This window comes from Budorcas taxicolor, chromosome 16 (assembly GCF_023091745.1).
Source record: "Budorcas taxicolor isolate Tak-1 chromosome 16, Takin1.1, whole genome shotgun sequence".
Taxonomy (NCBI): Eukaryota; Metazoa; Chordata; class Mammalia; order Artiodactyla; family Bovidae; genus Budorcas; species Budorcas taxicolor.
The window spans coordinates 80197479-80220531 of NC_068925.1; the positions used below are offsets into that span (position 1 = coordinate 80197479).

Genomic DNA, 23053 nt, shown 5'->3' on the forward strand with positions numbered 1-23053 from the left:
AGTGAACACTGGGTTCATGTGCTCTTTTGAATCATGGTTTCCTCAAGGTAGCAGATCAACTTTTAAAACAAAGAGGAGGAGGAATAGACGTGTAGGAATAGTGTCACTGTTGCTTGATGGATAGATTCCAAACCTGGAGATAAAACATAGAGGGCTAGCTGTGCAGCTGGACAAACTGGCCCAAAGAATTTCTGGGTTTTGTTTCTGTTTTTAATGAAGTCAGATACCTCAAGAAGGCAGCGGAGAGCATTTCTTTTTGACCGCGATACTCTGCAGAGATTTCCAGTTGTTAAAAGGGATCATTCTAAAGGTATCACAAAGAGCACCCTATTACAGTGTCTGTCTCCCTGAAAGCGAATCCTTCTTCTTTGTACTCAGAGTGTTTCTCTGTTAATAACAGCCTCCTCCGATGACCCCAGGTTTCACAGCCTCCCTAGAAGTAAAAGTTGCTCTTTGTGTAGGCATTTTATTCCCATTCCTACACACACTCCTCCCCAATTGGGGTCATAGTTGGGCCACTGCTACTAAATGCCTCACCACTGAGTCAAAGGACAGGTCAGAGCAGCTGTCTGTGCTGCCTTCTCCCCCTCGTCGCGTTTATTTAGGTTGACATCGCTGTCAATAAAACTCAGCGAGCATTTACACAGAGCCCCACTCCTGCTCAGTCACACAGGCGGCAACGAGCAGGTTGGGTGTGGTTTCTGGCCTGGAGCATCTTGCATCGGCTTGCAGATGGTTTTGGAGCTTGGTGAAATGCTTTGGCATCTCCCTTCAACCTTTGCAGGCTATGGTGGTAGTAGTTTAGTCGCTCAGTTGTGTCTGACTCTTGTGGCCCCACGGACTGATTGTAGCCCACCAAGCCCCTCTGTCCATGGGATTTCCGGGCTGTAAGTTTCTCCTAATTACTTGTCACTTTATGATTTGGCTGAAGGTGAACTTGAGTACATTCAATCAAACAGAAGTCTCTATGAAACCGGTTCCCCTACCTGCATGTTCCTCTGTACTTTACGCGCACTTACCTCTTTTATCACGTCGTGTTGTATTTATTCATGAGCATGTCAGCCTCCGTAATCTGGGGAGGGAGGAAAGGTGCCCAGGGAGTGGAGCCAGGAAGCATGTGCTTGCTTTTGAAGCGAGACTCAGGTATGAATCAACCATGCAATCCTGCCCGTGCAAGTTAATCTCTCTGACCCTCAGTCCCCATCTAGGGTTGAAAGGTAATAATAATGCCTACGTCACAGCATGGATGTGCGAATGAAGGGACTTATTATACGAATGTGCTTTGTTAATTATTACCCATATGCTGATTTTACTCTCCCCCCCAAGTGATCTAGCAGAAGGCCTTACCTACGATAAATACCTAATTAATATGCATTAAATTATTGAAAAATGACACCGACCACCCTGTGATGTATTATTCTTGTTGTTCACATTCCTTTTGTAGCCCACATCCTTAGTTAGGCCTATCTGTAATGCCCTCTATGTTTGGGGAGAGTATTTGTAGGAATCAAACAGGATCAAAGGGGCCTGCTCGCCAGTGAAGCTATCCTTTTGGATAGTAGGGTCCAAAGCACTCTTCCCAACCCCCTACTTCATATGTCCTGCTTCTATCTTACAGGGCAGAAAGCACCAGAGAAGCCGCTCTAGTTAAAACATTGTCCGTAAGGACTTTCCTGGAGGTCCAGCGGTTAAGACTCCATGCTTCCACTGCAGCGGGTGTGGGTTCCAGCCTTGATTGGGAAAGAAAGATCCTACATGCCACAAGGCCAAAATAAAAAAAAAAGGACTCTGGAGTAAGACAGTCCTGGGACCAAATCTTTACTTGTAGTGTGACGTGGGGTAATTTTCAAGTTTTTCTTAGCTTTCCATTTTGTGTGTGTGTGAAACGAAGATAACAAGGATTGAACAAAGTCTAACATTAGATTATGCCGGCATTCCAATCCCAAACAAGCTCAGTTCAGTCGCTCAGTCGCGTCCGACTCTTTGCGACCCAATGAATCGCAGCACGCCAGGCCTCCCTGTCCATCACCATCTCCCGGAGTTCACTCAGACTCACATCCATCAAGGCAGTGATGACATCCAGCCATCTCATCCTGGGTCGTCCCCTTCTCCTCCTGCCCCCAATCCCTCCCAGCATCAGAGTCTTTTCCAATGAGTCAACTCTTCGCATGAGGTATCCAAAGTACTGGAGTTTCAGCTTCAGCATCATTCCTTGCAAAGAAATCCCAGGGTTGATCTCCTTCAGAATGGACTGGTTGGATCTCCTTGCAGTCCAAGGGACCCTCAAGAGTCTTCTCCAACACCACAGTTCAAACGCATCGATTTTTCGGCACTTAGCCTTCTTCACATTCCAACTCTCACATCCATACATGACCACAGGAAAAACCATAGCCTTCACTGGATGGACCTTAGTCGGCAAAGTAATGTCTCTGCTTTTCAATATGCTGTCTAGGTTGGTCATAACTTCTCTTCCAAGGAGTAAGTGTCTTTTAATTTCATGGCTGCAATCACCATCTGCAGTGATTTCGGAGCCCCCCCAAAAAAAGTCTGACACTGTTTCCACTGTTTTCCCATCTATTTCCCATGAAGTGATGGGACCAGATGCCATGATCTTCGTTTTCTGAATGTTGAGCTTTAAGCCAACTTTTTCACTCTCCTCTTTCACTTTCATCAAGAGGCTTTTTAGCTCCTCTTCACTTTCTGCCATAAGGGTGGTGTCATCTGCATATCTGAGGTTATTGATATTTCTCCCGGCAGTCTTGATTCCAGCTTGTGCTTCTTCCAGCCCAGCGTTTCTCATGATGTACTCTGCATAGAAGTTAAATAAGCAGGGTGACAATATATAGCCTTGACTTACTCCTTTTCCTATTTGGAACCAGTCTGTTGTTCCATGTCCAGTTTTAACTATTGCTTCCTGACCTGCACACAGGTTTCTCAAGAGGCAGGTTAGGTGATCTGGTATTCCCATCTCTTTCAGAATTTTCCACAGTTTATTGTGATCCATACCATCAAAGGCTTTGGCATAGTCAATAAAGCAGAAATAGATGTTTTTCTGGGACTCTCTTGCTTTTTCCATGATCCAGTGGATGTTGGCAATTTGATCTCTGGTTCCTCTGCCTTTTCTAAAACCAGCTTGAACATCAGGGAGTTCACGGTTCACATATTGCTGAAGTCTGGCTTGGAGAATTTTGAGTATTACTTTACTAGCATGTGAGATGAGTGCAATTGTGCAGTATTTTGAGCATTCTTTGGCATTGCCTTTCTTTGGGATTGGAATGCAAACTGACCTTTTCCAGTCCTGTGGCCACTGCTGAGTTTTCCAAACTTGCTGGCACACTGAGTGCAGCACTTTCACAGCATCATCTTTCAGGATTTGAAACAGCTCAACTGGAATGCCATCACCTCCACTAGCTTTGTTCGTAGGGATGCTTTCTAAGGCCCACTTGACTTCACATTCCAGGATGTCTGGCTCTAGGTGAGTGATCACGTCATCATGATTACCTGGGTCGTGAAGATCTTTTTTGTACAGTTCTTCTCTGTATTCTTGCCACCTCTTCTTAATATCTTCTGCTTCTGTTAGGTCCCTACCATTTCTGTCCTTTATCGAGCCCATCTTTGCATGAAATGTTCCCTTTGTATCTCTAATTTTCTTGAAGAGATCTCTAGTCTTCCCATTCTGTTCTTTTCCTCTATTTCTTTGCATTGATTGCTGAAAAAGGCTTTCTTATCTCTTCTTGCTATTCTTTGGAACTCTGCATTCAGATGCTTATATTTTTCCTTTTCTCCTTTGCTTTTCGCCTCTCTTCTTTCCACAGCTATTTGTAAGGCCTCCCCAGACAGCCATTTTGCTTTTTTGCATTTCTTTTCCACGGGGATGGTCTTGATCCCTGTCTCCTGTACAATGTCACGAACCTCATTCCATAGTTCATCAGGCACTCTGTCTATCAGATCTAGACCCTTAAATCTCACGGAGAAGCTCTATACAGTCAACAAAAACAAGACCGGGAGCTGACTGTGGCTCAGATCATGAACTCCTTATTGCCAAATTCAGACTTAAATTAAAGAAAGTAGGGAAAACCGCTAGACCATTCAGGTATGACCTAAATCAAATCCCTTATGATTATCCCAAACAAAGGCAATGTCAAAGAAGGTTCAAACTACTGCACAATTGCATTCATGTCACACATTAGTAAAGTAATGCTCAAAATCCTCCAAGCTAGGTTTCAACAGTATGTGAACCAAGAATTTCCAGATGTTCAAGCTGGATTTAGAAAAGGCAGAGGAACCAGAGATCAAATTGCCAACATCTGTTGCATCATAGAAAAAGCAAGAGAATTTCAGAGAAACATCTACTTATGCTTTATTGACTATGCTAAAGCCTTTGTGTGGATTACCACAAATTGTGGAAAACTCTTCAAGAGATGGGAATACCAGACCCTTACCTGCCTCCTGAGAAATTTGTATGCAGGTCAAGAAGCAACAGTTAGAACCAGACACGGAACAACGGACTGGGTCAAAATTGGGAAAGGAGTACGTCAAGGCTGTATATTGTCACCCTGCTTATTTAACCACATGCAGAGTACATCATGTGAAGTGCTGGACTGGATGAAGTCCAAGCTGGAATCAAGATTGCTGGGAGAAATATCAACAACCTTGATATGCAGATGACACCACCCTTATGGCAGAAAGTGAAGAGGAACTAAAGAGCCTCTTGATGAAGGTGAAAGAGGAGAGTGAAAAAGCTGTCTTAAAACTCAACATTCAAAAAACAAAGATCATGGCATCCAGTCCCATCACTTCATGGCTAATAGATGGGGAAACAATGGAAACAGGGACAGACTTTATTTTCTTGGGCTCCAAAATCAGTGCAGATGGTGACTGCAGCCATGAAATTAAAAGACACTTGCTCCTTGGAAGAAAAGCTATGACCAACCTAGACAGCATATTAAAAAGCAGAGAGTTGACTTTGCTGATAAAGATCTGTCTAGCCAAAGCTATGGTCTTTCCGGTAGTCATGTATGGATGTGAGAGTTGGACCATAAAGAAAGTTGAGCCTGGACGCTCGGAAGAATTGACGCTTTTAAACTGTGTGGTGCTGGAGAACTCTTGAGAGTCCCTTGGACTGCAAGGAGATCAAACCATTCAATCCTTAAGGAATTCAGCCCTGAATATTCATTGGAAGGACTGATGCTGAAGCTGAAGCTCCAATACTTTGGCCTGAGGCAAAGAACCGACTCATTAGAAAAGACCCTGATGCTGGGAAAGATTGAGGGCAGGAGGAGAAGGGGACGACAGAGGATGAGATGGTTGGATGGCATGACTGACTCAAGGGACATGAGTTTGAGTAAACTCTGGGAGTTGGTGATGGACAAGGAGGCCTGGCGTGTGGCAGTCCATGGGGTGGCAAAGAGTCGGACACGACTGAGCAACTGAATTGAACTAAAAATTAGACAACGTTCTGAAAGGAGATATTGAGAGAAATGAAGAATTTAAGAAGCCCAACATGCATGAACATCACTTGAGCAACTCCTATGGGCTGAGCCCCACGCGCGTGGGGGAGACAGACGTTGTCACCGGCGGGAAAGAGACGACTGCGTGCAGGAGCCGGTGCCCAGACGACAAGAACACGGTGCTGGGTGTGTGTGGGGGGAACGAGGGGAGCGCCCGCCTGACAGCCCCGTCCGGGAGGGCTTCCAGCAGGAGGTGATTCCTGCGAGACGGGCGGGTCGTGTGGGTGTGAGCCGAGGCTCCGGAGGGAGCACAGAGAGCCGGGAGGCAGGCGTCTGACAGGAGCCCGTTCTTCTCTGACAAATGGAGCCACGAGGGTTTGCGGACGCCCGCCTCGCGCTCGCGGGAACTGGCACGCCGGGTCCCGACGCGCCGAGGCTGCGCCCCCCCCCGAGGGAGGCCGCTGAAGCGGAGAGAGCCGAGTCCTCGACCCCGGTCAAGCGCCCAGTCACCCCACTTGAGCTCTGTACCTCTGCGGCCCGCCAGCGACGACAGCCACCCCCAGGGGCCCCTCGAGGACGAGACGGGGCGCGAAGTGCGCGTCCCCGAACAAGTATTTCTATAACCATCAGCTCTCTGTGCCTCAGCACAGTGTCGCGAAAGCCCGGAAGCCGCAGCGAGGCCCGCATCCCCGCTTCCTCCCCCCGCGCGCCCGCAGGGCCAGCGGCCGCCGCGCGCCGGGCCCGGACGCCGGGCCGCGCCCTCCGCGCATGCTCCGCGGGTCGCCGGGACCCCGCCGCGCGGCCGCGCCCTCCGCGCATGCTCCGCGGGTCGCCGGGACCCCGCCGCGCGGCCGCGCCCTCCGCGCATGCTCCACGGGTCGCCGAGACCCCGCCGCGCGGCCGCGCCCTCCGCGCATGCTCCGCGGGTCGCCGGGACCCCGCCGCGCGGCCGCGCCCTCCGCGCATGCTCCGCGGGTCGCCGGGACCCCGCCGCGCGGCGGGCGGGGCGGGCCGCGCGAGGGCGCGTGCGCAGGCGGCGCCGCCGCGCGGTCCCGGTGCGGCAGCCGGGAAAAGCCGCAGCGGCGGCGGCTGGGGCGGCGAGCGCGCGGGCGGCCGCGGGCGGGGCGCGGGCCGGGGCTGGCCGGGCGGGGCCCGAGCGGCGGGCTGACGGCGTCCGCGCGGCGGCGGAGGGCGAGCGCGACGAGGGGCGGCTGCCGGCGCCGGCGCCGCAGCGACTTGGGCGTTCTCGGCTCCGTCGGCGCCGGGCGGGGGCCCGCCCGAGTCCCCCGACCGCGTCTCCCCGGCGAGGCCGCGGGGCTCCGGCCGGCGGGGCGGCGCGATGGCTGGACGGCCCCCGCGACGTGACCGCTGAGGACGCCCCCGCCGCGCCCGGGCCCGGCCGCGCCGAGACAAAGGGGAGGCGCCCGCACGCGCGTTCGCGGGCGGCTCGCGGGGCGGCCGGGCGCGCGGGGCCTGCCCGATGCTCTGAGCGGCCCGGGGACTCCGGCCGGGACCCCGAACCCCCGGCCCCGCGGCCGGCCGCGCCATGTGAAGGGTGGGCGGGCGCCCGGAGCGCGTGAGGATGGGGGATGCCGCGGACCCCCGGGACGGGAGGAGGACGTTCATTGTTCCGGCCATCAAGCCCTTCGACCACTACGACTTCTCCAGGGCCAAAATCGCCTGCAGTCTGGCCTGGCTGGTGGCCAAGGCCTTCGGGACAGGTAGGCGGTGGCCGCCCCGTGCCTCCCTCCCCCGCAGCTGCGCGCATCCCGGTTTTGTTTCCGGCCTCTGGTGCCCCCCTCCTCGCCTGGCTCGGCGCACTGGCTCGGGGACGCGATGGGCGATGCGCGGAGGAGAAGGGGGGGGGTAACGCCGGCTTGCTCTTCGGTCAAGAGCCTCCGGTTTGGGCAGGTGGGGTGCGCCAGATTTTTTATTGGACAGCAGAAGTGGATGTTTGCTGTTTTTTGTGTTCCCCCCCCCCCTCCAGTGACCAATTTTGTCACGTTTTTACACGGGGTGGTTTTCATTTGTGGTGTTTTCCTCATTGTGCTGCGTTCATTTCCCCCGCAGTCATAGCTGTGATTACAGCGCCGAGAAATCTGAGTTGGTTTCGTTATTATTGGAAGGAGGTGGCTGGCACACAGACGACATTGATTCTGACATTTGTAACCATGGCTGCGAGTCAGGCTCCGTGGGCTGTACGGTGGCCCCCGGCCGAGTGCAGGTTTTTAGTTTTTGTGGTCCTTCTTTAAGCCTGTGTCCTCCCGTACACGGTCCAGGCTCTGTTAGACCAGTTATTTAAACCCAGTATTTAGCTTGCTGACTGTCACGTACTGTTTTCATTTCGTGTTCAGGCACATTCCTTTTTCCAAACATTTTGGCTTCATAAATTAAGAGAAACAACAACTCCCTACTGTGGGATTAAATTTTTTTTTAATGGAAGAGTTTTTTGAGGGCATGTGCTGTTGACACAAACTATAGCACAGTGGAAGTTAGACACTCCCACCTTAACTCAGTCTTTGCAAAATAACAGGAAAAGGGCCTCCTGTGCAATTCCTTGACTGGTGCTTTAGCAGCCCCTGTTGTGGAGCTCTGAAAGCTTTAGCGTTTCACTCGGAGAGTTTTCCATGAAGGTGGTGTCGTCTGATAGCTTTGATTCATTCTGTAAGATTTCTGTGCCCTAGTTAATAAATTTTGGATATGTAAAATATCTTTTGAAAAGTTCCTTAGTATTTACAGACTTTTCTCCAGATGTTAAATACAGGTTTTTTTCTTGTTTTTTTTGAGGGTGAGAGGATGGCTTATTTGCAGTTTTAGGACCATGAAAATATGTGGGTAAATGGTTTAATTCATTCTTAACTGTTCAAACATACACAGCTGAATACATACACAGGTGACTAGCAGGACTGCATATTTAGTTAGCGAATGAATCTCAGCATTTAGAAAATTATTTGAATTAGTTTTGCGGGAAACTTCACCTTACTGGGATTTGATGTTTATGACAGCTTTTGTTTTATTCGAATTCTCCTGCTTTGTATTGAAGTAGAAAGATGTTAAAGGTTTTAAAACTGGCATCAGGAGTAAATACAGTAAAAAATTTACTTTGAAATAATTCAGATCTTAGAGATTTTGTTGAAACTGAACGTGTGGAGTAGCACCTGGGAGGAAACACAAAGTGTTAGAGTATTGTTGTTTTCTGAAGCTAATACCCATTTAGAGGCGAAATGGAAGCTATTTAAGTACTTAGAAAAGATGGAATAAGAGAAATTTACATTTCCACCTCTGTGGAAAAGCAGTGTGTACAAAATGGAATGCCCAGGGGATAGCAAGATATTTTCTTTCCTCCTGAAACTGAGAAGAATCTTGTAGTGCAGATGGCCATGTTGCCCTGGATTCGTGAGGATTCCTGACCAGAAAAAGGCCTGCTCTCTGGGCACATGTCGGGCAGGTTTACTAGATTCTGGACCTCTTGAGGAGCAGGCGTTGAACCTGCTTGGAGGAGAAGAGAAGAGGAAGAAGCAGAGCACCCGTGGAATGTGTTGTGTGCGGGAGACCTGTGAGATGCTGTGCGTTCTGTTGTACGCTCAGGGCCCACAGCAGCTCTGATGTAGGTAGCCTGCTCCTCATCTAAAAATGCAAGGTCCCCAGTGCAGAGAGAGCTTAAACAGCTTCCGCACGGTCACACTTTGAATACGGGCAGACATGAGCTTTGACTCGAGTGTCTGACTCTAAAGGGTTGGGTGTGGGTGGAGCAGGCACACCTCTTCTGTGTCTGATGCTTCAAACACACTGCTCTGTTAGTCCCACAGCATCCCTCTGGAAGGACAGTGTTCTCATTTCACAGATGAGGGAACAAGCTCAGACCTGTTCGCCCAAGAGTAAACATCTGGCGGGTCCTGCAAGTCTTTCCTCCTTCCGCCACTCTGCAGAATAAGCCTCTTATCTGCCAGGTGTGCAAAATGTCCGTATAGTACGTGTTAAAAGTCTTATTTGCTTATTTGTTGTCTTTAAATAACGGCAGATATTACTCTTAGATGGTTTAGATGAATGACGTTGGCACTTATATTTGTCTTGGCAGCGATTGGCATGGATAAAAGTCAGATTCAAAATGGAATGAAAAACAAGCTTAAAAAACCATAAGAAAGTCACTTGCTGCTGCTGCTAAGTCCCATCAGTCGTGTCTGACTCTGTGCAACCCTCTAGACGGAAGCCCACCAGGCTCCTCTGTCCCTGAGATTCTCCAGGCAATAATACTGGAGTGGGTTGCCATTTCCTTCTCCAATGCAAAAGTCACTTAGTAAGGAGAAATTAGTGTATTATTATGAAGGTTATGTATGTACATTTTGTTTATTCTTATTGAACAGTCTTTCAAAGTATAAACTTATATGGGATGAGTAGAAAAAAGGTAAGGTTTCATTTCTTTGGATGTAAATTTTCTGCATTTGCTGCAGACACTGTTTTATGACAGGTGTTAGCAGACAGCATATTTCAGAGGTATTGTCTAGTGGTATTCAGTGAATCATTCAGAACACTAGCTCCCTTTTAAGTTATGACTTATGAACATCCCTTCTTTAACGATGGCATGTAGGATTCTCAGGTGCTGATTTAGTCTTTTCCTGTGAGAAACTTTACCTTTTGACATACTAACTTTTAGAACTATATATTGGAAAACTCATTTAAGATGATAGTTGGAAATCAATTGTGGGCATAGTATGAAGTTATTGAACTTAGCACTGGCATTGTAATACCTAGAGAGCAGATGGAGTATTTACTTAATTCGAGCTTGGAATCATATTCTTTTTCTTTACACTGAAAATGTTCCAGATAACCCAAATCTTAATAGTTTATTTTGTGGGAGGAGGCAGATACAGCTTCGATCAAATGAAGAACAAGTTTGTTTAGGTGAATTTTATTCAGTGAGCGGGTAAGATGCTTACTTTAAGCAAACTGCAGAAGGAAAAGTTGAACTGTGCTGTGTCTGGTGTATCTGAATAGCTTCACCCATCTATGCAGCGGTATAACTTTGCTTTAAGTTTGCAAAGTTCTCACATTTGGAGTTCTTTTTTCTTGGTCGTGTAACCTGGGCAATGGCAGTGAAAATGCCACTTCTTTACCCTAACACTGGACCACCAGGGAATTGCCAGCGTTTGTTCTTCACGTAGAACTTAAGACCCCCTTCCTGGGGTCGCTTTATCATTTCAACCTTATCAACTGTCTTTCTCCCTTTCGCACCATGCAGTATGTGGTGTGAACTACAGAGTGTATATAGCAGAGCATAAAATCGTCTGCTAATGTGTGTGTGTGCTAAGTCACTTCAGACGTGTCCAGCGCTTTGTGACCCCGTGGACTGCAGCCCACCAGGCTCCTTCGTCTGTGGGGTTCTCCAGGCAGGATGCTGGAATGGGCTGCCACGCCCTCTCCTGACCCAGGGCTTGAACCTGGAGCTCTTACGTCTCTTACGCTGAAGGCCAAGCTCCTCACCACTGATGCTGCCTGGGGGCCCATCTGCTACTATCAGTTCAGTCCAGCCGCTCAGTCGTGTCCAGCTTTCTGCGACCCCATGGACTGCAGCACGCCAGGCCTCCCTGTCCATCACCAACTCCCAGAGTTTACTCAAACTCATATCCCTTGAGTCAGTGATGCCATCCAACCATCTCATCCTCTGTCGTCCCCTTCTCCTCCCGGCTTCAATCTTTCCCAGCATCAGGGTCTTTTCTAATGAGTCACTTCTTCACATCAGGTGGCCAAAGTATTGCAGCTTCAGCATCAGTCCTTCCAATGAATATTCAGAACTGATTTCCTTTAGGACTGACTGGTTTGATCTCCTTGCAGTCCAAGGGACTCTGAAGAGTCTTCTCCAACACCACGGTTCAAACGCATCAATTTTGCGCTCAGCTTTCTTTATGGTCCAAATCTCACATCCGCACATGACTACTGGAAAAATCATAGCTTTGGCTAGATGGACCTTTGTTGGCAAAGTAATGTCTCTGCTTTTTAATATGCTATTTATCTGCTATTTTTATTTAATATGCTTTTTTATCTGATACTATAAATACTCCTTATTATGTTTCTTTATATATCTCAGTACATTTTGTCAAAATCCTGCATGAGACCTGACTCTCATGCACGTGTGAAGTTGTGATCTCAGTGGCCAGCACTGTGGTGAAGGGAGCCTGGAGCAGAGAGGCCGGTTTGGGAAGTTCTCGCAGGAGTCTGGGCATGAGGTCGTGAGAGCTGAGGTGGCAGCATGGAAACACCGGTGATGTTCATGGAGTTCTCCCCATGTGTCAGCCTCTTTCTGTGTTCCTTCTCATTTTGGTCCTCATAACAGCCTTGAGAGGTGGAAGCTGTGCAGGGCCGCTGATGAGGACACGAGGCCCAGGGGCTCAGCGCCTCGCCCCACACCACCCAGCGTACGGCTGTGCGTTCTGCGTCTGTGTTCAGCTGCCCTCTTCACCACTGTCCTGTATGCCCACTGTTCCGGTTAATCCAGGAGTCGGATTAAGGGAAAAGAGGCAAAGGTAGAAAAAACACTGCCGAGATCTAGTCCCTGGTGTTTCTAAAGGGCTGGATTTGGGAGGCCTGGGTGGGGGGCACGGTCACCTGAAGTTGTAAGGAGAACGGGTTACTTGAGCTTTGCTGTCGGTGTCTGGAGCGGCCAGTGGGAAGGGGAAGTCACCTTTGTTCTGGGGAACCTTGAACTTCATGTGTTGGCCAAACATGTCATCTGAGGAATCCAATAAGGTAGGCAGCTGTGAATGTGGGTATGGAGGAAGGCTGACCAGGTGAGGCTACAGAATAGCAGTTTGGAAATCTTCTGTGTGTGAAGTGTCATTGAATGGGGAAGGAGATGAGACAGAGGGAGAGAGGATTTGAGACAGAATCTAGGGTAGCGAACACTGAGAATTGTTTCCGAAGAGGCTGAAGAAGAGAAGTCAGAATTAGAGCAATCCGAGTTAGGAGGAGAGGTAAGAAAGTGTAAAAACACTGAGACCCTGGAAGGGGAACGTTTCCAGTAGGTGGTCTTCTTAGCTGGGCCAGAGGCTGCAGGTGTGTGAGCCGGGCCTGTCTGCTGAGAGCTTGTGCTGTCGTGCAGAGGTGCGGTCAGTGTGTGACCATCGCAGGGTTCAGGCGAAACCCTGGAGCTGCGGAGCTGGCCAGGGCCCTGGGGAAGGGGAGGCGCTGGGGACGCCGTGGAGGGCGCTGGCTTTCTCAGCAGTCTGTGAAGAAAGCCGGGGCAGTGGAGATGGTGGGGGCGGGGAGGGAGGCAGGCAGAGTGGAGAGTAGGCGCGGCAGGCGGAGCCCATGGTGTGTGTGCAGGTAGGGAGCCCAGAGCTGGGTGTGTCCGCTGAGCTTGCAGGAGGCCTCTGTGCTGAGTGCAGGAGATCTAGCTTGAAAGGTGAGCTGGGCTTGCTTGAGGGGCCATGCTAAGGAATGTGGTGTTTATTTAGTAGATAAGTAAATTATCCTAGGCACGTTAGATTTCTTTTAGAAAGCCACTATAATTTATTGAACACATACTTTGTGTCAGATATAGTTTTGAGCATTTTATATGCATTATTTTTTTTAATTCTGAGAACGACCCTACTAAGTAGATACTATATTTCTTCATTTGCAACTGTGAGGCAGGGCCCCCCGCTGCAGCACGGCTGTCTGGATCCTTGTTGTGGGAAGCAGCTTGTGCGTCATAGGAGTTCAGCAGCACCCACTCCCAGCTCGTTCCTTCAGACTACTTTCTAGCTCTGAAATGGGGAGTGTGAGCTAATTTTTAAGTACTTTAGGCTCTTGAAGTAAAATATATCTGAAATGACATTTGTCCTCAGCAAAGGAAAGTTTCAAAGTAGATGGTTTCATTTTTTTCTGCTGGCATTTTACTGCTTCTTTCAAGATTCTCTTTCAGCTTCTTGTTTTCCATTCTCTCTCTCCCTTTTTTTTAAATGACATTCAAATTACGAGATTGCTGACTTGTAAATTTTTCTCTGATTGGTGCATTTTGTAGAATTTTGTATTGTAACAGATTCTGAAACAGCAGAACTATCTTTTTTTTTTTAAACCTGTCTGCCTCCCCCCGCCTTTTTTTTAAATTGGTTTTAGAGGGCTTGACTGTAAGTCCGTGAAATTTTACTTTTGACACCTCATATTATTTGAAGAGGTGAGACAGGCATAGATTCACGAGTCCAGAGGTACAGAAGGTGGATTTAGTGGGAAGTCGCCTAGACACAGAGAAGGAAAGATGATATTGTGGGGAGTGTTAAGAGTGATTTTTTTTCTTTTTTTTTTAACTCGGGAATGGCCCCTACTCCAGGGTCCTCTCTCTCATGTCCCACACAGGCCAGGGCTCTCCCCAGCATCACAGAAGGTGCTCTGCTCTTCTCTTACACCCTTCTTTCTCTTTAAATAGACAAAGCTGCTCAATGATAGGAGAGCTCAGATATACATATCAACAGTAAACTTCCATGTACTCTTTACCCAACCTCCACAGTCAACAGCTCATGGCCAACCTTGATTTATCTGTCCCCTTGCCCGTTATTTGAAGCAAATCCCTGCCATCCAGTCATTTCATCAATAAATGTACGAGTGTCTCCAAAAGTCGGGGCTCCCTTTCTTTTTTTTACTGACGTTTAGTTGCTTGGCAGTGTTGCGTTAGCTCCTGCTATGCGTGGAGCGCCTGGCAGAGCTCGTGTGCTCACCGAAGGCCTCAGCGCTGCCTGCTTCATGTGTGGTGCCCATAGTGGGTGTCCATCCCAGCCTCCCAGCTCACGCACCCCCCCCCCCCAGTGTCCTGTGTGTGTCTCTCTGTCTGTGTCTGTTTCTCTTTGCAGCTAGGCTCACCTGCACCGTTTTTCTAGATCCCGTATACACGCGTCACGGTGCGGCGTTTTCTCTGTCTGACACTTCACTCTGTGTGATGGTCTCTAGGTCCACGCATGTCTCTGCAAGGACACAGCCGCATTCCTTTCTGTGGCTGAGTAGTACTCCCTGGGATATACGGGCCACGTCTTCTTGATCCGTTCCTCTGTCGACGGACATCTGGGCTGCGTCTGTGCCTTGGCCGTCATGAGCGGCGCGGCCGTGCGCGCTGGGCCGCGTGTGTCGTCTGCTGTGGAGGGGCTCCCTGCTCACACGCGACTGCAGCCTCGCCATCGTCTCGCACTCCTCGTCACCGCTCATGCTTTCGCCTCCTTTGTCTCCCAGTTCATTTGTCCCAGTCAGTGTCGGATCAGGGCCGTCTTTGCCATTTGCTCTCTCTCTCTCTGGAGAAGGAAATGGCAACCCTCTCCAGTACTCTTGCCTGGAGAATCCCTTGGACAGAGGAGCCTGGTGGTCTACAGTCCATGGGGTCGCAAGAGTCAGATACAACTGAGCGACTGACAACGCACACATCTCTCTCTTCCCTTTTTTTTTTTTGGCCCCCTGTGTTTCTTGTATACTGACAGCTAAATTAAACGGATTCATGTTGGATTTTTTTTTTTGCATACTTCATAGGTTTTTGTACTTCCACCAGGAGGCACTTAATGTCTCATTATTTCTCTTTCTGTCATGACTTCTTCATTTGTTACTTGGAATATTCTTCCCTGAATTAAGTGTCTGGCTACCCTGGGGGGAAATGTCCTCGATGAACCCTAGCCTCCAGGTGCACTGCCAGGCACCCACCCCAAAGGTCATGGAGCAGAAAAGCTCACAAACCAGATCAAAGTGCTTATATCACATGGTTTGTTAAATCAGTTTACAGTGAGAAGCGAGGGGAGAGGTGGGGTGGGTTGACACGTGTAGGACAGAGTGGACCCCCTGCCCTCCGTCCTGAGCTTTGCCCATCGCTTTCTGCTGTAGCAGCCTCACCTAGGGATGGTGTGGTCACAGCAGTCGGAGCCGAGGTTGGAACACAGAGGCCCACAGTGACGCAGGCCACACACTCGCTCCATCAGGGAGGCAAGGGACAGCATGCCTGCCGCAGCTTCCCCGCGCGCCAGGCGTGTCGGGAAGCCTGCTGCATCGGCGTGGGCCTCAGGCTTCTGGGGCAGAGGATGCCTGGGCCAGAGTGAGCCTCACCAACGGCGGCTCGCTTAGGCATTCAGACTGTGAGGCGTTCATGTGTATGTAGCGTTCATTGCCTGTTGTTTGCTTAGTCTCATGCATATTGAATTATCATAAATATTTATGGAATTCCAGCTGAGCTATTTAAAATCCTAAAAGATGGTGCTGTTAAAGTACTGCACTGAGTATGTCAGCAAACTTGGAAAACTCATCAGTGGCCACAGGACTGGAGAAGGTCCGTTTTCATTTTAGTCCCAAAGAAGGGCACTGCCAAAGAATGTTCATAGGATGGTACAGTTGCACTCATTTCACATGCTAGCACACTCAAAATCCTTCAAGCTAGGCTTCAGCAGTACCTGAGCCGAGAACTTTGAAATGTACAAGCTGGGTTTAGAACAGACAGAGGAACCAGAAATCAAATTGGCAACATCCGTTGGATCATGGAGAAAGCAAGGGAGTTCCAGAAAAACATCTGCTTCATTGAAAATTCTTTAAGAGTTGGGAATACCACACCACCTTACCTGCCTCCTGAGAAGCCTGTATGTGGATCAAGAAGCAACAGAACCAGACGTGGAACAACTGACTGGTTCCAAGTTGGGAGAGGAGTACGTCAAGGCTGTGTACTGTCACCCTGCTTATTTGACTTAGATGCAGAGTACATCATGCGAAATGCCATGCTGGACGAATCACGAGCTGAAGTCAAGATTGCTGGGAGAAATATCAAAAACGTCAGAGACTCAGATGATACCATCTTAATGGCAAAAAGCGAAGAGGAACGAAAGACCCTCTTGATGAAGGTGAAAGAGGCAAGTGAGAAAGCTGGCTTAAAACTCAACGTTTAAAAAACTTAAGATCGTGGCATATGGTCCCATCACTTCATGGCAAATAGCAGAGGAACAAGTGGAAACAGTGACAGACTTTATTTTCTTGGACTTCAAAATCACTGTGGACGGGGACTGCAGCCATGAAATTAAAAACGACACTTGCTCCTTGGACGGGAAGCTATGACAAACCTAGACAGCATATTAAAAAGCAGAGACGTCACTTTGCTGACTAAGATCTGTGTACTTCAAAGCTATAGTTTTTCCAGTGGTCATGTACGGATGTGAGAGTTGGACCATAAAGAAGGCTGAGCACTGAACAATTGATGCTTTTGAACTGTGGTGTTGGAGAAGACTCTTGAGAGTCGCTTCGACAGCAAGGAGATCAAACCAGTCAATCCTAAAGGAAATCAGTCCTGAATATTCATTGGAAGGACTGATGCTAAAGCTTAAGTGCAATGCTTTGGCCACCTGATGCAAAGAGCCAACTCATTGGAAAAGACCCTCATGCTGGGAAAAAGTGAAGGCAGAAGAGGGCGGCAGAGGGATGAGATGGTTGGATGGCATCACTGACTCGATGGGCATGAATTTGATCAAACTCTGGGAGGTAGTGAAGGACAGGGAAGCCTAGTGTGCTTCAGTCCACAGGGTCGGAGAGCACTGGACACGACCGAGCGAGTGAACAACGTTGCCTTTCTGTGTACATACACTGCTTACCACTTCCCTTTACGCGGTACATTCCTTGAGTTCTGTCTGTGGCTAACAGGCTTTCCATTTCCTAGTAGTGACCTATACTTCAGGTATCTTTAAAGTTTTCGCATCTATCTTAACAAACGTATGCATTTTTTAGTAGAACTGAGTAGTCTTTAAAGTAAAAATGCATCTTCTAAGGTAGAGGAGAGGCAGGGTAACTGCTCGGTTCTTGCCGTTTACTGAGGAGAAATTGGGCCAAAGTGATGGGTCAGTGGCCCCTGAGAATCTGGAAGGGAGTGAAGAGTAGGGAGAAAGAACACTTTGAGCTGTGGCGACCGGGTTGTCAGAGGCTATGCAGGGGACAGGAGCGTGGTCCCGAGGCTGCGTGGCCAGCAGGGGCCCTGCGCAATCCAGGGATGCAGGCAGGCCTGGGCCGCTTTCCTGGGGGTCAGAGGAAGGCGCTGGATCCTTGCAGAAGTTGGACATCATCGAAAGCCCTGAGGCTCGGTGTGGTGTGTCACCTGGTCAAGTCTGCCCACGGGAAAGAAGCAGACCCTGACTACAGAAGAGAGTGGCTTGGAGCAGGGCGAGAGCGACATTGCAGAGACAGATGTGGGAGAGAACTGACGCCGAGTGCGAAAGACTGACCTTCCCAACCGGCGTAGTTCAGACGAAGAGTCCTGAGAGCGGGACTGGAGGTGTGTGCTGGGACTGTGGGAAGGGAGGGCCTTGTGTTGGGCGTGGTGACGGGTCTGATCTGGGGCTTGAGGGACAGGGAGGCGCCGGTGATGACACCCAGGCCCCAGGCTTGTGCACTTGGAAGGTGCTGTGGATCTGTGATGTGAGGAACACGGGGAGAAGACTGATCTGGGGCGCTTGGAGGTCTCATGACTTTTCTCAGCGTAATTTCAGATGTCTAAAAATAGTAGGAGCTCCCCAACACCCGTCACCCAGAGTTATCAGTTGTGGATGTTCTGTCCCATTTGTTCTGTGATTCTTTCCCTTTTCCCTGACACAAGTACACGTGTGTGTATGTATATATACATATATATATAATATTTTCTGAACTGTTTGAGAATGAATTAGAGACACTGTGTCCTCCACCCCTAAATGCTTCAGGCTGTCTCCTAAGATGAACAGTAAGTCTCAGATAATCTGAAGATTTTAAGAATCGGGAAAGTTAGCTTGACGTTATATCTGATCCTGCGTTCCCCTTTGCCATTGTCTCAGTGTCCTTTGCTGCTGCTTTCTTCTCTGCCCAGAGCCGCCCGGGACCATGCACCGTGTCTAACTGGCTTGTCTCTGTCAGCTCTGTAACCCGGCTGGCTTGTCAGTCTGTCCTTGTTTTCATGATGCTGGCGTGGTGAAGCCTGCCACCCCGCCGTGTGCGGGGGTGGGCGTCAGGTCCCTGCCTTGGGTGCTGTCTCTTTGCACGAGGAGGCTGGTCCCCGCAGGGCGGCCCCCGCCCCCTGGTCCTCTGACCCCCGTGACGGGGTCTGGCCGCTGGCAGGGTCCCAGCAGGAGCCCCTAGGCAGTAAGAAGAACCAGTGCACAGAGCCCTGCCCCGGACAGGAGCAGTGGAGGCCCGGGGGCTGAGGCGCTTCCCTGCACCCCTCCCGGCACCTGCTGCCAGCCCGTCGTCTTTGGCTTTCTTCCCTCTTGCTCTCCGACGTCTCCTCTCTTTCCCCTCCCTCCCTCCCCGCACCCCCTCCACTGCCTCTGCTCTCCTCCCTGTCTCTCTGGTGGCAGGTGCACCTTGGTGCCCCCTGCCTTCCTGGGGGCCTGGCCCAGGACACCCAGGAGGCACCTGAGGGGAACCACCGGGCAGCCCCGCCCTCTGGTCCCCCACCCTCTGGCCTCCCAGGATGGGACGGCTAGGGGTGGGGGAGACGTGGGAAGTCCCAGCTCTCAGCACCCCTGGCATGTCTGAGCCTGCAGTGTCTGTTTGTTTCCTTTATTAAAGTGTGTTTTTATCTTAGAAAAACTGTAGGCCACTTATTTTACAGAAGGTCCCTCGATGTGGATCTGTCAAACGTGTCTCCATGACAGAGTCAAGTCCCGCAGGTTGGGCAGGGTGACCGCAGAAGCGGCGCTATGTTTCCAGTGGGTCGTGTCAGAGGCACACGATGTGCATTCAGTTGGTGAGGTGGACTTTAATTTCTCTCTTTAAAAAAAAACTATTTCTTTTTGATCGCACTGGGTCTTTGTTGCTGCCTGTGGGCGCTCTAGTCACGGTGCTTCCCTCGTGGAGCCCGCGCTCTCGCTGCACGAGCCTCAGTAGCTGTAGTGCGCGGGCTCAGTGGTTGTGTCTCGAGGGCTCTGGAGCGTGCAGGCGTCAGGAGCTGTGCAGGGCTTAGTGGTTCCTCCTCAGCGTGTGGAATCTTCCCGGACCAGGGGTCGACCCGTGTCCCCTGCATTGGCAAGTGGGTTCTTATCCACTGTGCCACCAGGCAACTCCAGATTTTGACCTCTTGCTTCAGGTGGTATCTGCTACTTTTCTCCACTGTGAGATGATTATTTTCCATTTTTAATTAAGAAGCAGTTTGCGGGGAGATAATTTGAAACATCCTGTTCATCAAACTTCGGCCCACTGACTTAGCACCCACAATGATTCTTGCTTGAGTCAGTTATTACCCCGTTTACTGTATCCCAGTTTTAGTTGGTATTCTGCTACAAGGAAGAGTTTTCCCTTCTTTTTCTTTCACACACTTATTTATTTGCTTACATCGGGATGGACGTTCTCGTTCATTCACGCGGGTTATGATCGCTTGTTGTGATTATTTATTTGATGTTCAGATTGTCTTAGGTTTGGCTGATTGGAGTCTCCTTTGAGTGGAGTCCTGCGAGCTGACACGGCCCCTGTTGGCTCTGACATTTGCTGGCATGCGCATGCACGTATTCTTAGCTGAGCGTGTGCTTTGCTCGTCCAGCTCGGGAGGAAGCAGCCGCTTCTTGAGGAGTCCTGGTTGCTTTCGTGGGAGGTCTTGGAGACCAGGATGGAGGTGCGCTCTGGCAGCTGCCAGGGCTCAGCAGACGTGACCTGCGGCTCAGGTGCTCTGTCGCCGTCAGAGGCGTGTGGCAGTTGCCGTGTGCTCACGCTGACTCTTCCTATCGGAGGCCGGCTCCACCTTCCCCTCGCCCTGTGTGTTACTGCCCCTGCCGCTCAGGAACCTGGCTCTGGGCTTGGGGTTGAGGTTCCCCAGCGTCCTGGAGGCTGGTGAGGATCTGCAGCTCGGAAGAGGCCCTTGTGTCTCTCAGGGCAGCGGGAGGGGTGGGGTGGGGACTTCCCGCCTGGGGTGCAGCGTGGAGGGACGGGGAGCCCCTGCCCATGCCATGCTCCGGGCGCCCTTCTGGGTGCCGATGCCGAGGATGGGGAAAGGCCCGCTCTCCTGGAGGCTGTGGCGTGGAGGGAATAGCAGACCCGGATATCATGGGGCAGCAGTCATGAGAACAGGATGACCGACGGGAAGAGGGGTCTGGGGATGATGGCTCACAGCTCCCGCGGGAGGATGAGGGCCGACTGGGCCTTGTGGAGCCCAGAGACTCAGTGTCTGTGGCGCACTGGCCGGCCCGGAGGGGCAGAGGGTGAGGTCCAGAGCCGGGGAGGCAGACACCTGACACACGTGGGCAGCGGGGGACGGCCTGAACTCGGGGAGAGGATGACTGCACTCAGGGACCCCCATCAAGCAAGACAGGGCTCCGCAGCGCCAGCGTGGCAGCACTCTGCCAACTCTGCCATGCTGCTTCCTGCTGCTGGTGAATTAGGCTACCTGGAAACCACTCAGGTTTTGAGAGGGAATGCTGCTGCAGAAGTCAGGTGGCCTGGAGGGAATTCTCAGGGCTTTCAAAGCAGAGAGGAGGACTAAATCGGGATTGCTAGTGCAGAGTCTGGGACTTGAGGGGAAATTTGAAATCTGTGCATGTCTTTAGAACAAGGCCAGTGACTAAAATTTTACACAGTAACGTTTCCAACCATCAGATGCCCATTGCGTGCACCGGGCACTGAGCTGCTGCGGTGTGAGTCGTGGGAATAAGAGGCCTGGGCCTGGGTGAGTCCCTCCTTGTCAACAGTGGGTTTAGGAACTGTCCGTCATTTTGACAGGCAGACTCTTTGTAACTTAATCTTTGATTACTGGTACTAGGATTTTTTTTTCTTTAAGGTTACTGATCATTTTTGTGTCTTTTGGTTGATGTAGAGTTCAAGCTCTAGGGTTTACTTTCACTTGGAGTTTTTGATACTCACAGATTCTGTCTTAGTAATTGTCTTAGACACCGTTTTTAGATTCGGAAATTAAGGCAGCATTCCCCTGGCTGAGTAGTGACATTTCTGAAATGCACTCCCCTCATACTGTTACTGGTGCTGACTCAGCTCTGTGGGGAAGGCCCCTGAGCAAGACTGTTGCTGTGCTCTCTGCCCGTGCCTAAGCCTCTCAGGTGGTTGTGAGTTTCAAAGCTTTGCTCTAGCCAGGGTTTATTTATAGTAACATGAGCGTGGTAGGTTCTCGCTTCAGTCCTGGTACACGAGAAAAACTTGTCTCTTCTCCGTTGCAATTCTGGGAGTGGAGTTTCAGTTTTCTCAAGTATTAATGTCTTATCTTCTTGTACTCTGGAGATGAGGGGGAGGATGAAACTTCTTACCTTTGATTTTGCCTATTTATTTTCTAATATGCAGTTTCAGTTCATTTGATTTAAAAAGTGATACAACTCCAGACTGTTGTTTTGAAGAACGACAGTTTTGTACTGTTTGCAAAATGATAGACACTTCTGACATTGTCTTTTCAGCATATGCAGTTCTTGAAGTCTTGTTCTTAAAAGGGACCTACTTTACGATACTCAGTACGCAGTTTTGCATTCTTTAAGGATGGAATGATCTGGTTTTGTCATATTCTTAAAACATTCTGGGACTTGCTATGGCTCCTTTCCCTTTTCCTTGCATTGAAATTTTTTGAAACTTACACTTTCATAACTTAGACTTGTGGGTACATCACAGCACAATGAAAATAGCCCCTAAGCTGTCCTCTTCCACCTTCCAGTTTCGTGATCCTGGCAGACCATCGTCATTTTTGAATCTGTTTAGCTACATGGTTTAGAGTTAAGACTCTGTATTTATCAGCTGTGTACCTTTGGCACAATACCTGTCTTGAGTTCCTTATATGTAGAACAGGGATAAGAGAATTGTTCATATTGAAGACAGGATGCGTGCACACTGCTTGCACAGAAAAGCCCTTAGTGAGCATCAGTTCAGTTCAGTCGCTTAGTCATGTCCGACTCTGCGACCCCATGAATCGCAGCACGCCAGGCCGCCCTGTCCATCACCAACTCCCAGAGTTCACTCAGACTCACATCCATCGAGTCAGTGATGCCATCCAGCTATCTCATCCTCTGTCGTCCTCTTCTCCTCCTGCCCCCATTCCCTCCCAGCATCACGGTCTTTTCAAAGGAGTCAGCTCTTCTCATGAAGTGGCCAACGTACTGGAGTTTCAGCTTTAGGATCATTCCTTCCAATGAACACCCAGAACTGATCTCTTTCAGAATGGACTGGTTGGATCTCCTTGCAGTCCAAGGGACTCTCAAGAGTCTTCTCCAACACCACAGTTCAAAAGCATCAATTCTTCGGCGCTCAGCTTTCTTCACAGTCCAACTCTCACAGCCATATATGACCACTGGAAAAACCATAGCCTTGGCTAGACGGACCTTTGTTGGCAAAGTAATGTCTCTGCTTTTGAATATGCTGTCTAGGTTGATCATAACTTTCCTTCCAAGGAGTAAGCGTCTTTTAATTTCATGGCTGCAGTCACCATCTGCAGTGATTTTGGAGCCCTGTTTCCCCATCTATTTGCCATGAAGTGATGGGACCAGATGCCATGATCTTCGTTTTCTGAATGTTGAGCTTTAAGCCAACTTTTTCACTCTCCTCTTTCACGTTCATCAAGAGGCTTTTTAGCTCCTCTTCACTTTCTGCCATAAGGGTGGTGTCATCTGCATATCTGAGGTTATTGATATTTCTCCCGGCAATCTTGATTCCAGCTTGTGCTTCTTCCAGTCCAGCGTTTC

General features: G+C 49.8%; 1 protein-coding gene across 2 annotated transcripts in view; it reads left to right on the forward strand.

Moving 5' to 3' along the window:
• The first annotated feature begins 7032 nt into the window (after window positions 1-7032).
• Window positions 7033-23053, forward strand: part of CAMSAP2 (calmodulin regulated spectrin associated protein family member 2) — a 96923-nt gene continuing 80902 nt past the window's right edge. For both annotated transcript variants that reach the window (XM_052653600.1, XM_052653601.1), the window contains exon 1: window positions 7033-7171. In XM_052653600.1, coding sequence (XP_052509560.1) covers window positions 7033-7171 — 139 coding nt within the window. The remainder of the gene's footprint in view (window positions 7172-23053) is intronic.